The sequence below is a fragment of the Strongylocentrotus purpuratus genome, unplaced genomic scaffold (genome assembly GCF_000002235.5).
Source record: "Strongylocentrotus purpuratus isolate Spur 01 unplaced genomic scaffold, Spur_5.0 spur5_scaffold_3, whole genome shotgun sequence".
Taxonomy (NCBI): domain Eukaryota; kingdom Metazoa; phylum Echinodermata; class Echinoidea; order Camarodonta; family Strongylocentrotidae; genus Strongylocentrotus; species Strongylocentrotus purpuratus.
The window spans coordinates 13,497,718-13,513,395 of record NW_022145609.1 but is presented as its reverse complement, the minus strand read 5'-3'; the positions used below and the strand labels follow the sequence as shown (position 1 = coordinate 13,513,395).

Below are 15,678 nucleotides of genomic sequence, written 5' to 3'. Positions count from 1 at the left end.
CCAGAAAAGGTAAAAAAAAAATAACCCCCCCCCCCCCCCCATGGATCCGCCACTGCCCTTCAGCGCCGAGGGTAGAAAAGCCTATAGAAAAGTCAGCTGGACAAAAGCAATTTAATGTTGGTCGAACAATCAGGGAGAAATACTGGGCACACATGTACACAATATTAGCCCACGTCTTCAATATAACCAGGAAATCCCGATATAATTATTTAAGCACATGCTCACAATATCAATTTCAAATCTGGCTATTGTTTGGAGACTTATTGTTATAAAGGGGTACTTTTCACGCACCAAAGTCCGGCTCGTCTAGTACACAAAAGTCCGGCCCGTATTGACTTTACACACCGGACTTAGGGGGCTGTTTTCAAAAGGAGGGAACATGCATATGCGTACCCTACATAACACTCAGTGGGGGGGGGGGGGGGGGGGATGGCGGTGCGCTTAACGGCGAAGCGCTCTTTGTGAATTGTGAATTTGTGAATGGGAGCTTAACTTTGAAAAGCTTTCGCGCCCGTTCCAATGCATTAGTTATTCATGTAATCCCCGCGTGTGTGTCCGCTCTCGTCTTGAAAGATTTGACTCTAAAATTTTCGCTTTGGCTACTGATTTGTTTCATTATTATTTTACGTACATGACATTGATTTAGATTCTTATTCTGATTGTTAATTTCCCTCCCAACATCGAAGTGTTTTAGGCATTGACGTTGGCATGATTGTTCATTTCTGTTCATCAATGTGTTCAATACTTCAATTATATTAATTTGTTCACGAACAAAACAGAAACGATATGTATAATTGTATTCTTTCTGTATGTTTTGGCACATTATTGTTTCATATTGCATTATTTTGTTCTGTCATCCGATCAAAATAGGTCATACATCTATATCATCAATCTGTTCATTCTCATGCAAGATCGATTTAAAGAATAGAAACGTAGGTTCTCTAAATCTTCGCAAAATCAGCTATTGTATTTTAACACCGTGATTTCAAAATGATACTTATAATCAAAGACATTGTAAGATTCTGCTTGAAATAAGATTATAGGGCGTTTATAAATATGTCATACGAAACGAACAAACATCTGCAAATTAAAGATATTACAGAAATGATAATCGTATTGTCGGGAGCCTGCATTATCAAAACGTTTCGGTAGATGGAAGACGCTCTTTTTCGAAATGCACTCACCAAAATTCTGCTCGAATCATAAGGAACACTGGAGCAAAATTATAAAACTAATTTTACGAAAAAAACGAATATCTGCATTATCGGGGAAATCGATATACTCCCAGAGAGATTATTATTTGCAAATAAACATTGTAAATTATGTTTGAATCGTATGGGACCTTGAAGAAAGAAGGAGTGTTTATCGGACACGATATTCGTTATTTTCACCTCGAACCATTCGAAATCGCCTATATATGTTCCAAACATGAAATTTGATTGAATATTTCTTCGCGAAGAAACTGTATTGGTGGTGGCATTTGTCGTAACAATTTGTTGTCATCAATTGCCCGTGAGGTTTTGACGTTTCATATTTGTTAGCTAGCGCTAGTAAAGTCTCTTGTTTTAACGTGCACTGCATAAATTGGTGCACTGTATTTAGTTATAAGGCCTGAACACGTCATGTTCACATTGGGTGTTATATAGCATACGGATATTATAGTACATGTAACTTTTACAAGGACATTGTTATTGCAACGCAATGACAAAAGACAGCTCGTTGAGCAGCTAATAGTTGGTGCGCCCATTGTTCCGCTCATAGGCGGCTATCACCAATTACCGGGCATTATTTGTTATAGCATCATTAGTTTTCTATTTATTTATTTAGTTTTGGGGAGGGGGATATCGTATTACGAATTCATGACCCTTATGCATAATGACCATGTTCTAAAATTACAAATAGCGGTCTTCATGAATAGTTGTCCAATGAATAGCGGTCCTTATAACTAGCGAGCGGAGCCCTCCTGATGGGCCTCTGCCATTTACGTCCGGCCGTTCACTTCGCCGCCCCCTCCCTCACACACACACACTCACACACACACACACACACACACACACACACACACATAATACGCAGCCTTAATAGTGTACCTAAACAAGAATCTATAGCAAGTCGGACAATTATAGCGATCAAACAATAGCCTTGCTCGGCCGCGTGAAATCCTGCCACAGCATTCGAACTTTTCTTTTGTATTCGTTCCATAGAACTCTACTTTATCTTAAAGCGAGGTGAAATGAAAAGAGCGTCATCATGAGTAGATCTTTTGTTTGATGTTATCCTTCTTCTCCCTAGTTAAGTCAAACCTCAATTTAGGCCTATCCATAAAAGGTAGCTTCCTGTACCGTTTGCTTTTTTTTTTACCTGACTGCTACATGAAGCATATGCTCTGAATTAGGCAAATAGGGGACCGGCGGCTTTAAGACCTCTCCGAACGAAATGTAATGTTGAGTTATGCCTTACCAAAGGGCACTAGCATATCGACTTGGTTTCTAACCAGGGAGCTCCCGGTTACGAGCTGCTCTGCTCTACCACTGGGCTCAAGCGCCTCCCTCCTTTTAAAAAGATCTTTTAAAATTTGCGTGTTTTTTTTTTTTTTTTTTTTTTTTTTTTTTGGATTAAGAATCAAAACATGTTTGGTATGTTTTTGTATCTGTGCAGTATGATTTCAAAATTTCACTTTCGCCACTTAATTATACAAATCTACGAATAAATGATTCGAATGTTAGAGCAGAACTCGATGTTTGTATTTGTGTCCCTGCCCGTTTTGCGATCATTTAGTACATATAGCGCAAAGTAGAAGTCGAATGATAAATTATCACCATGAACTGCTTAATGTTTTGTATGGCATTTCCATTTGCTGCTCAACTTTATCGCCATCAAGCTACGCTTTTTGTTTACATCTTCATGACACACATGTTTTATAATCTCGATATAGTTCCTAGACTCTTTTTTCTATTCATTCCACTTTTAAAAAGAGCTATGGAATTATTATGATTTAAAACGCATTATGGACGGGCAATTTTCGAAGGCAAATCTCTGGCGTGATATCCTGCCACAGCATTTTATGTTTTTTCCTTTAGAGCGAACTTTTCTTTTGTATTCGCTCCATACAGAACTCTACTTTATCAAACAGCGAGTTGAAATGAAAAGAGCGTCATCTTGAGTAGATCTTTTGTTTGATGTTATCCTCCTTATCCCTAATACGCAAACCTTCAATTCATTAGAACCAAGTCAAGGGAGGAGAAGAAGAAAAAAGGAGGATTTTACTGACAAAATATATATTCTTCCAAGCTCAGGCTGTGGCAACGCGTAGCGTGAATATGAATGACGGGAGAGAAAGATAATTCCTTTGTCCATTATTAGGACGCTAGAATAATAGCGCGATGTGGGAATTATACAAATATATTGATAATCATTCAAATTACAAACATAACAAGCGTCCTAAACAGTAATCAATTTGCCGACTATAACCGCATACATGTATTCATTCACATCATTCGCCTTTTATTTTTTTGTTGTTGGGGACAATCAAGCTCGCAATTAAACAGCCATTAATCGTACATAGTCATCTTTATTTCACATTTCATACAGTCGTCACAAAAACTAAAAGGAGGCGTATTAAACCCAACAAAAATAAAATGTGTGTTGATTGCCCCCCGAAACAAAGACGCTCCCACCAGACAAGTTCATGCTGTGTTGTAGCAATGTACATCGCAAAGCTTCCACAATGATTGGAAAGATGATACCCCGCCCGTTACGACGCAAAACGGCGCGAGAAGAATAGATCGCGACGCGAGAAGAATACATCAAGTTTTTACAAACAATGGAATGTTTATCAGAACGAGAACCGGAGGAGGGGAAGACAGGCTTTGGCCGACAAATACTTGCTATATATCAAGTTTAAGCTGTACCGCGCATCCCGAGCGAGAACAATGACGCGAAAGATAATCTTCCATCGCCTGGTAGGGCGCAAAAGGGCGCAAGAAGAATAGAGCGGGGTTTATACCAACAATAGACAGTTTCTTTTCATATGCAAGAATCAGATGAGGGTGACTATTGCGCCCCTTCGCGCCCCTTTGCGCCTCAATGCGTCTCTTGAGACGCGACTGTTCTATTCATCGCGCCCCGACGCGTCCGGGCACAGTCGCAACTTTGGAAGGCTCCCCTAACTGTAAGTCTCCAGTTCTATTATTTTTCTACACCAAATTCATTTTCCAGTATGGAACATATCTTTCAATGCATGGCATGACATAATGTAATTTTAATTGACAGGCTTGTGTGCCTGGTCAGACTTCAACATCACACACGTTGTGATATAGTGAGGAATACAGTTAATATCAAAATGCTAAGGTGTATAGGTTTAACTTGAAGTACTTGTAGTTCAGTAGATTTGTGTACCAAATACAACTACTGGCTGGCAGGCATACTGGGTCGTTAATGTTTAAAAGAACATTTTTTCTTCATGAACATCTTGCATAAGATTTTTCACAGCATGCTATTGATATTCATTGTTTTTTTCTCAACAGCTGATCCTTTCAAATCCGAAGGAGGAGATCCCTTCAAGAGCGAGGCCTTCCAGGCCAACCCATTTGGCGGAGACCCTTTCAAGAGTGATCCCTTTGGCACAGGAGCCACCACCACAAACTCTGAGGACCCCTTTAGCGGCGGATCCGCAAACAATTCCAACGACCCTTTCTCTTCGTCATCGCCAGGGTCCACTGACCCGTTTGGAGGATCGACGGCAGCGAAGGATCCGTTTGTAGGCGGCGATCTATTCGCATCAAAATCTGGTGACCCCTTCGGGTCAAGCTCATCAGACAATAAGAATGATCCTTTTGCTCCGAAAGGCTCAACAACAGACAGTGATCCCTTTGCAGCTAAAAGTTCGATGACCGGGGATGACCCTTTTGCGTCTAAATCGCCAGCAACGAGCGGTGACCCGTTTGCGTCAAAGGCGACGAAGAGCGATGACCCGTTTGCGGGTAGCACGAATGCAAGTGACCCATTTGCAGGGTCAACGAACGCTGATGACCCATTCAAAGGAAGTGATCCCTTTGCTTCTGAATCAATAGGAGGATTAACAAATGGCAGTGCAGAGAGTAAGTTTTGGATATATTGGGCTGCAGATATTTACCTGTAGAGCGTCTATAGGAGAGTGTTAATTGCTTCTTAATCATTTGTGGTCTTTGACTTATATGTGGTATATGATGTGATACAAAATTTTAATAACCATAGTTTTTTGTTCTTACAAAGAGTTGGAAAGAGATGGAATTGTGTAACTAGATTATAAATGTGATTGAATTTTAACCCTAAGATAATCAAAGCTAATTCAATGAGGAAGTTGAATCATTGGTTCATTCTTTCAATGTTCATATATATATATATACATACATGTAGAATTAACAACTGAATTATTCATAACCCTTTTAAATTTGATGTTTTTTGTGTTTTTCGTAACTGAAGAATGAAAGGTGGCTTGTCGAATTATGGCCTTTGTTAAATACTTGTAGATGTAAGCTTTAATTTGTCACATTCTCAAGAATCATAAATCGGAACAAATCAATTTTTCACATACTTTTAAAATTACAAAACTTGGTAAAGGTATGAATATTCTAGTTGTTAACTAGAAATACACATGTTTTGCTTGAGTGACTTTTGATTGATTTTAGGTCAAAGTCAAGCTTGCCAGCACTGCTAATCATACTTCAAATATTGTTTTTAATGATAATTTTTTTTTTTCCATAGCTAAAACAAGTGATCCCTTTGGGTCAATAGATCCATTTGGAGGTAGTGCCTTCAAGGAAGACTCATTTAGCAAAGTAAGTGGAATTAATTTAGTAGATATTGTCATTCATAGAGTTTGTTAAAGCTGATGATATAGTTAAAGGGGGTTTAAACTGACGAATACAGGGGAAAAGTTTTCCTCATGCTTCGGTTTCACGTATGTTGCACGCACGTGATTGCTGCGGTTGCGTCTGTAGTCGTATTATACCTGATTGGCTCCGAGTCAGGCCACGGGAAAGACACGTAGTCTCGTCAGTTTACAACCCCTTTAAATTTGATACCTGTTTAATCTTCCACATCAGAGCCTTGGCACATCATTCATTAGTAATAATTGCCGCTCTTAGATAATGTTGATATTTGCTTAAACATAGTTCCAGTGTTAAAGGATAATGACTGTTACATGCCCCTGTTACCATGATAGTTATGTTGGAGGTCAGGACAAGTTCGCCGACATCCCATTGAAACATGTGTATTAAAACTAACACGCCTTTCAATGGGATGTCACTGAACTTGTATTTTGACGATTGTAACGATGCCCAGGGCCCCGTCTTACAAAGAGTTGTGATTGATCCAAATCAATCACAAGTTTGCAGTCTCATATCTCTTATGTACATAGTCGCGATTGATATCAACTCTTTGTAATACGATGCCCTGGAGTGCATTTTTTTGGCTGCTTTGTACCGTACTCCTGTCAGTTTCAATATTTGTACAATAGAATCAAGTTCTTCCGGCTATCATATGATAATAATATTGGATATTTATATAGCGTACATATCTACCATGCATGGTGCTCAAGTGCTGTGCTTGGCAGCTTACAGCATTCAAGGAATTCCTTCCTACTGGTACCCGTTTAACACCTGGGTAGAGAGTGGCAAATGTAGATTAATATCTTGCCAATGGACATTGGTGGTTTGGCGGGACTTGAACCATGGACCCTGTGATTCACAGTCCAACGACGTATCCACTAGACCACAACACCTCTAGTGACCTTTGCTTATGCTCTCTTCCTTTTCAGAGCTCCAGTACTGATACGTTCAGCAGTGATCCTTTCAGTCGTCAGGAGGACACCCCGGCGCTACCCCCAAAGAAAAGCAGAGGGCCCAGCACCTCCACCACCGCCAAGCCTGCCTCCAGCTCACCAAGTACTACGTCCACTGCTAGCGACCCCTTCCAGGCTTTCACCACCAACTCCACCCCCCACAGCGACCCCTTTGCCAAAGCCGACTCCTCCGCCAGCACCAATGACCCCTTCGCATCGACAGGGTCAGCGGGGGGCAAGGTCAACAGCTCCAATGACCCCTTTGCCCCCTCGGGGGCTGGGAAGGATCCCTTTGGTGGTAGTGGAGGAGGGAGTGATCCGTTTTCAGGGGGAGGAGATCCGTTTGGTGGCAGTGCTGGAGGCAAAGCTGATAGTGGCTCAGATCCATTTGCAAACTTTGCTGACTTTGGCAGTGCCAAGGTGAGTGTTCACCCCCTCTGAACATGAAATGATTTTCCTTCTAAAAATTTAACAACATGTAAGAGTACAGGTCCATTTAGATTGTAATCTGTAGACGTTCTTCGTAATTTCATACATCTACCAATTGTTTAGAATTAGGACTTTTTAACCAAGAACTTTGAACTAGTAGCATGTACATGTATGTACAGTAGCATGTTAATCCTGATAGCGATGCATTGTCATCTGAGTGAACTAGTATAGCATGTGTGTTTATAAGTGAAATTTAAGAACATTAGTACCATGTATCTTCAGGTAGCCGTTCCCACCGTTTAAAATGATACAATATCAATTCATTACTAGAAATACTAAACAAAAATAATTATACCTTCATATTATTGTATTTGTCCATTACAATTATGCCTGAAATGGGTTATTGCTCTCGTTAATGTATTGGAGATCAGTAAACTGACAAAAAATGCAGGTCTAAGCTTTATAATAATGAATGGCTTGGTGGAAGCTGGAACTAACATTGAAATACACTGAAGCCGGCTATGTTACTGTTTAAAACACTCCATCCCTTGGATAGAATGTCGAATGAGGTCTCATGTAGAGGAGAGTCTAAACCTTCGCACGTTAAGAACCCACTGCACTATTTGTTTGAGAGTAGCGGGAAACCCCGGTGCAGGGATCCACCTGCACTTCTCCAACCATTTATATAAGGAGGAGAGAAGGAGGGTCAAATGATGATAATTATAACATCTTGTAGATTGAATACAATGCTAGGTTCTGACTTTATTCTAACAATATTTTTCCTGCACCTTTCTGCAATGTTTTGTACAGCAGGAGCAGTGAGACCATTATTAACCACAACCAAGGCAAGAGATTCATCTATAACTTATAATCCATCCCCCCTCATGTGTTACATAGAGTACCCCCCAAAACCACCTGTTCATCTATCTAATCTATCTTATTAACATCCATGCAGAATGCTCCAGTAATGCATCATGTTTAGAATTCTTTCCTTATTACATAATTATGCACATATACATATTCATGTATACTCTTCCTTCTGTTGTCGGGTTGAGAAAAATGGGCAGAAGAATGTTGCTGCACAGACCATTCTCTCTACTGTATGCTACATGTGGTTTTTATATAGAAAATGTATGCCAGACGTGTGCTCCAGTCCTGGGACCCGTTTCACAAAGCCGAGTCAATGTCAAGTGACAAAAATCAGCGACAAATCTGCTGATAACCAATCACAAGCAAGGATTTCACTAGCTTATAACAAAAACTGTCATCTGTCACTGATGACAAGTTTTGTGAAATGGGGGCCCTGGGGTATTGTCTCACAGTCCATTTCTAACACCACATGTAGTTAAACTCCTAACTTTAAACATGGCCCAACATAGCACTACTATCCCTACTCCAAACCTTAACCCTACCGTTAACACCTAACTTTTTCATACCCCTTGTAAATTTGATGTTTTTTGTGTTTTTCATAACTCAAGAGTGAAAAGTGGGCTGGTTGAATTAGGGCCTTTTTAAAAAAATGACAAAATGTAAGGGTATCTTAATTGTTAACTGATCCTATACAGCTTGGAGCATAATGTAAAATCCCCATTTTTCCTACATTCATTTGTAGACGTTCTTCTACGTATTGTTTACATGTACGTTATGTACGTTATCATTCTCCTTTTCAAAGATGAAGTTATGAAACAGTTTTGAATAAACTGAAAAGTTTCTTCATAGCCATTCTGTACTATACATCCCATTTAAAGACCATCTACATAACTGTGGAACTATGTTTCATTGTATTACTGCTTTGTGTCTACTTGAATGAAATAAATGTTAATTTCAACCAGCATGAAATGCAAATACGTGCAAGAAAGCTCTGTCATTAAAGTGCATGGCAACGGTAAAGTTACCTCCATAAAATGATTCAACATAATCATAAGTCTTGCTAAAAAAAATGGAATAAAAGAAAGAGGAATAGCTGATAAAGTTATTGAATATGTTCACTTAGACAGTTTACGTGTTGCGTAGAAAGGTACCCCCTGGAAATATTTACATTCGGGCATTTTTGTAGAGAAAGACAAGAAGGATAAAAGAAGCAAAACGGTACCCTGTTTAAATAAAAATTTGTTGCCATGATCCTGTCTAAATATCTTGCCTTTTCTCAAGAAAAGAATAGGTTAACTTTTTTGCAAGTTGCATTGATTGTCAGAATGAAGTTTCATTCGTTTCCCTGACACATTCCCAAAACTGCACATTGCTTTTTGATGATGTTGGAACATATATAGATTTAGTCTTCATAATTGATTTGATAATACAAGGCATGTGTGCTGTCTCAAATTAAAATGGTACAGAGTTTCTGCCTAGACTAGAGCAAATATTTTGCCAGGGTTTGTGTCAGATTTTGGAAGCCAATATGCATGTGCACTGATATGGTGCTTGTGGATAGTAAACTAGATCAGAAAGTGTTGCCCGAATTTAATCTAGAGACTAAAATTTGCTAGATATTGATAAATGTTTAATAGAACTTAAAAGCACGGCTGCATGCACATGCATGGAAGTGTGTATCACATGTACTACAGTAGTATTGAGAATAAAATACCGGTATCTAGAATTTACATGAATATTGTATGCATGTTTAAAGAGAAGGTTGAGTTCTGGGAAGAGGTAAAAAATAATTTGTGAGCGTTATCATTGTTATTATGCAAGGGTGGAAGAACGTCAGATTAAACATGTTCCATGAAAAGCATGGCTCTTCAAATGCCTTCATATTCTAAATATGACATAAAATACGTAAAAATCGGGGGTAGGTTTTTTTCGCCATGTGCTTGTGTAGTCCCATATACATCATTCTGTGTACAGTGCGTGTAACTTTGCCAAGATTTGGCCAAATTTCTTATCATTTTGATGATTCCAGAACCTTGCAATACACACAAATACTTATATACTAGATGATCAACCTTTTCTGATAGATTCCACACCGTTTCTTTCACAATGCAATCACATGAGCAGAACTCAACTTTATCTTTAAATGCATCTTGTGTATTCAATTATGGGTAGAAACTTTTAAACAGCACCATATGTAGTCCCATACCAAACCAACCTTATCCACATAGAAAGTAACCATCCCTCCATTATTTGTACAGTTGTATGCAATAACAAACAATCTCATGCATCATTGAAATCGTAACAAGATCTCTTGGGTTAACTAACTAACTTCATTACAATTTTGTTATATTATTGTGTACTATACTGTACAAGTACATCACATATCTACATTTTATGTTGATCATTTGTCCTTCAAAAAGCTATCGTTTTGATTGTCAAGCTCAGATATTGTCAAAATAACCCAGCCTCTTTAGGGGTCAACATATCTTTGATGATTGTCTTATTCTTGTACATGTAGAATGCAACTCGTTTCCTGCCAATCACATGATTTACAGATTACACATCAGTCCTTTGTTTACTTCTTTAAAACTATCATTTTGGCAGTGATAGTAAAATGGATGAAATAGATGAATTGCATTAGTATTGGCATGAAACCATGAAGCTTACATTGAACATGTAGAAGGAAAAAAGTAGAAGAAAGTGCATATTGAATTAGTTTAGAGCCTTGCTCACTAGATATAGCATGAAATTTGGTACTGAACACATTCAAGTTGTGAGTTTAATAGTAATAGTTAAATGGATGAAGAAAAATGCTCTAAATTAGATCATTTGCATGAATTCAAGCCTGCATTCTTAAAACAAATTTATGCAATGCTAATTTGAAGAGGAGTAATGTATGAAAGTAAGTATACATGTAAATACACATACATGTACTAGCCCGAAACGTCATATTGATAGGAAAAGCAGCTATTATTTGAATTGTTTCCTCGCTGAAGCGAGTACATGTAGTTACCATTGCAAGTTCTGTGATAATCTGATGATTTTTCTGGCATTTATGCAAATACCTGCTTGTTGATGATTTTTAAATCAATGCATGTATTCAAATTTTTCAAATTTCAAATGTGAGAGTATTCATGTCTAAAGGAAGGTCTAATTGGTTATTGTTTCTTGTTTTGTTTCAGTTTGAAGGAAAAGCATTAAGTGAGGACGACCAACTGGTGTGGGCCGTCAAAGAAGCACAAAAGGAAGAAGAAAGACAAAAACAACTTGCCATTCAGGAGGAGAATGACCTTAAGAGGGCGCTACAGCTAAGTCAGGATGAAGTGGGTTCGTCAGAGGCATAGCATGATGCTCTGGGTTCCTCATGATCCTGACCTGACCGTAAAACTTTGAGAACACCACCATGTTCACATGCAGACTGTTTAGCATTGGCGAATTAATGAACATTTTCACATGCTAGTATTGTTGTGCTCTGTTTATTTGTGTACCTTCTCGAGAAAAAGAAATCTAGACATGAACATTTTGTCTTTTTTGTGACACTTCATCAAGATAATGGTTTAAATAGTAAATATAAAGGAATGGGGAACAAGGTCATGGACTCTTACGGAGATCTGCACCCCAAATTTTGCCTTCTGCTTATGGGCTGCTACTAAACAAAGAAGAACGGAAAGCAAGCTCATTCACGATATTGATTAGATTTACATATCAAGATTTAGCATGTTTGTTACACATCAAGATTTTCATCGTACGAAACTTAGAGGAATGAAAAGAAAGTGAAAACGTTGGCAGGATTCCTGCAAGGTGAAGATAAAGGAAACTCGTCATGCTGCATGGAAGGTTGACGTTCATGCTGATGATTTTGTAGTTGTCGCTCTCATGGAAGGGATTCTCTTCTGACAGGACGATGATTTGCAGGAGCTGGGTTTAATATAAGGAGTAGCATGCTGCAGCCTCGTGCAATGTCATCTGAATGTCATCCATCCCATCATAGTTTCCACCTTTGTGACCTACACACGTATCATTAACCTTATGAGTGAGTGACAGCATGACATAGATGTGTTATAAAACAATGTTGACCAGTATGTATGGTTTGGAGTCATGACACCCTACCAGTCATGTGACATCCTACCAGTCATGTGACATCCTACCAGTCATTCTTCGCCAGTTTGTATGGTTTTGAGTCATGTGACAACCCACTGAAGTCATGTGACACCCTACCAGTCACATGACACCCTACCAGTCATGTGACATGACCATCAATGATCACTTATCTGACAATGATGCTTTCATCGCTGACATGTCCAATTTCATCCCCCATTTAATTTTGTGTTCACTCTCCATGGATCAATTAAGATGCTATCTAAATGATGTATTAAAGGCCACTTATAGATCATTATATTCCCTCTTACCAAAGGGGGCTGTTTAACTCTTTTTTCTGTAGTCTTGTTGATATTTATCTGTAGAGATTGTGCTTTCTTCCCTATTAAAAGGCTCGTTCAGATATGAGGAGCAAAACCGCTGCTTTTTAAAAAAAAATGATGATGTAAAGTGTAATACACTTCACCTTTCTTTATCTTATAACACGGAGCTCAATTATATGAGCAGGACCTTTGTTACGGGCAGTTGCCCTTCGTTTAGGCGTGAAAAACCAGCGGTACGTTTTTTGAGGTGGTTTACCTTACCGTATATCTGAACAAGCCTTAACCATCCTATCTGGTGTGAGGTTTGTTTAAATTACTACTCATCTTAGATTAGAGTTTTCTTGATAACATGATGTAGATATTGTTGATGTTATCCTATATAGCGAGTTGGGACTGTGTGGTGTATCTTGATAATCCATCTTTGTGCTGTACATTTTCTTCTCTCTTCCAGTGATGAATTCACAGAACTATTTATAAAAGAAAATTTGTCGATCGTTGACCAAACTCTTTAGTGATCATGAAATGATGTAGTACAGTCACTGTGGTTATTTGATTTATTGCTAATAGTTAATATATACATGTACATATTCGATACATGCTTATTCCTGTCTTTGCCTTCTCCATGCTTTCACATGTACATAATATGTTATTTGACTTAATCACTTTCAAATACAGAATGGTCTTTGTTAATCATGGATGTGTTTTATTGATATGGTACCTGTGAGTCTGGGTTTAGGTTAACAAGTGTTTATTTATTGAATCAAGGTTGATCTTGTAAGGCTGTTGACATTCGTTGGTAGAGCAGAGGTCTCCGGGTAACGGGGAGGTCCTGGTTCAACACCAATTTGATAGGCTAGTACCCTTTGGTAAGGCGTCAATTCTCAACACCAATTACCTTGGATGACTTAAAGCCGTCAGTCCCCTGGCTGCTAACTGACAAGCATACATATGCTTTCTTAGCAGTCAGGTAAAACGAAACCAGCCAACCAACATCATGATCAAAACAGATTGGTTTTACCCTACTTGTGTCAGCAGTTTTTTAATCTGAAGGTGATGCCCCCAGGGGGGTGTTATGGGGGTAATTATGGGAAAAATTGTATGTACAGTCGCTTTACAGGTGGTAATTGGACTGAACACAAAATGCAAGTAAAGGGGCAAGGCACTGACAAGCAATCCAACATAAGGGCTGTGGGGCCAAAAGATTAAGAACCACTGAAAACATACATGTAACGTGCATCCTTTCAAGGCAGGCAGAGGATTAGGAAAGGCAGACGAATATTCATATATGAATATTGACTTAAAAAGTCACTGGAAATACATAGTTAGTCATGGAAAGGGTATCAAAAAAGGAATTGCTATATCGTAACAAGTTTCTACATGTAGATAATGAGATCATTGTCTGTCTGTCCACTTTTTTCTCACTTTGATGAACACAGTACCGGATCGTGTTATTTTAGCTAATCATTTCATGATGGGGTGTGCCGCCAAGCGTTTTGACAGTTTATGCTAGAAATATGTTTTACATGAATTTAACATGAATGAAAATACCAATGTCATGCACACATCATTAAAGATGAAGTTGAGTTCTGGTCATGCGATTGCATTGTGAAAGAAATGGTGTGGAATCGACCAGAAAAGGTTGATCATCTAGCATATAAGAATTTGTGTGTATTGCAAGGTTCTGGAATCATCAAAATGATAAGGAATTGGCCAAGTCTTGTTAAAGTTACAAACACTGTACACAGAAAGATGTATATGGGACTACACGAACATGTGGCGCAAAAAACCTACCCCCCGAGTTTTACGATGTACATGATATATTTAGAATATGAAGGCATTTGAAGAGCCATGCTTTTCAGGAAACATGTCTTATCTGATGTTCTTCCATACTTGCATAATAAGAATGATAACGCTCACAATTATTTTTCACCTCTTCCCAGAACTCAACCTTCTCTTTAACAAGGAGTGGAGTAGTATTGAAACACATTGGCAACAGTTTTGGTAGTGTACTTGCAACTATGCAGTGATGATGTACAATGCAATACATGCTTCAATGCATACACTATAAATACACTGTATAACTTACCCTAAGAAATACAATATCTATTTTTAATTTTTAAAGGTGAAATTTCCTGTATTTAAACAGTTCTCTTCCTGTATTTAAAGTTTCTCTTGAATAACGTTGCCATTACAAACTTCACAGTCCTCTTTCTGCATCATACGATGAACTACAGGTAGATTTCAACACAACAGAAGTGCAGACATATACAATGTAAAACACACAATTTATATCCCATGTTCTTTCCACTTAACTATTTTGTGAATCTTAGAAATGACCAAGTTTATTTTCCTTACTGAAGTGTATTCTTCCCCAAATAGGCTTCCTATGGCATTCATTAGAATGCCATTTCCAAAAAAGAGCAGCTTCCTTATTTTCCTACTGTCCTGATTTCAACCTGTAATGTTCTTGTAGCACTCAATATATGTATAAAGTACAGGTATATTCTAAATATTTCTTTGGAAATTCCTAATTGATATTTCCCTTGGCTTCCATATATTAGCATGCCTTTGTTATATGAGGAGGTCAAGTCAACAAATATAAAGAAGTGGGGATGGGGGGGGGGGGGGAGAAAATCTGTATGTTGCAATTGTCTCTGTCTTCTTTGACTAGACATTGCCTGAAATGTTTAAGAGATGAGGACAGAATTTTTTTCTGAACATCAAGACATTGAGACATGAGTGTGCATGTGAATGAATTTTGTTATCTTCACTCAGAAGCAAAGAACAAACTCTGTTCACCTTTTCTTTAAGAAGTGTCTGATTTTAATCAATCTGCCTTCTCTTTAATACTTTCTGCACCAAAACACTATTAAGGTTTGATATTATCACTTTAATCCAAGTGCGTGTGTATCATAGCTTCTGATTGAAAAGACCACATAACTTCATTGTAATTGGTTCCTATTTCATTATTATTCATCATTAATTGTGTTCTCATTTTCATCACAGATCAGTATCATAAATATGTAAAAGGATATTTTAGAAAAGGATGCTTAGATATAACATTCATCTGCTGGCAGAAGAAATGAAGATGATCCAATGGATCAAAGGGGAATGTGTAAATGTTCACGATCGACA

The 15,678-nt window shown here is 38.3% G+C and overlaps 1 protein-coding gene across 4 annotated transcripts in view; it reads left to right on the top strand.

Annotated features, from left to right (window-relative positions):
• Positions 1-12,649, top strand: part of LOC576532 (epidermal growth factor receptor substrate 15-like 1) — a 43,829-nt gene extending 31,180 nt beyond the window's left edge. For 2 of the 4 annotated variants that reach the window (XM_030995626.1, XM_030995625.1), the window contains 4 exons: positions 4,527-5,099; positions 5,746-5,819; positions 6,800-7,243; positions 11,305-12,649. In XM_030995626.1, coding sequence (XP_030851486.1) covers positions 4,527-5,099; positions 5,746-5,819; positions 6,800-7,243; positions 11,305-11,466 — 1,253 coding nt within the window. In that variant the 3' untranslated portion in view covers positions 11,467-12,649. Of the gene's footprint in view, positions 1-4,526; positions 5,100-5,745; positions 5,820-6,799; positions 7,244-8,062; positions 8,098-11,304 lie in introns of all 4 variants that reach the window. The other 2 variants (XM_030995628.1, XM_030995627.1) reach the window with 2 other exon arrangements.
• The last annotated feature ends 3,029 nt before the right edge of the window (positions 12,650-15,678 follow it).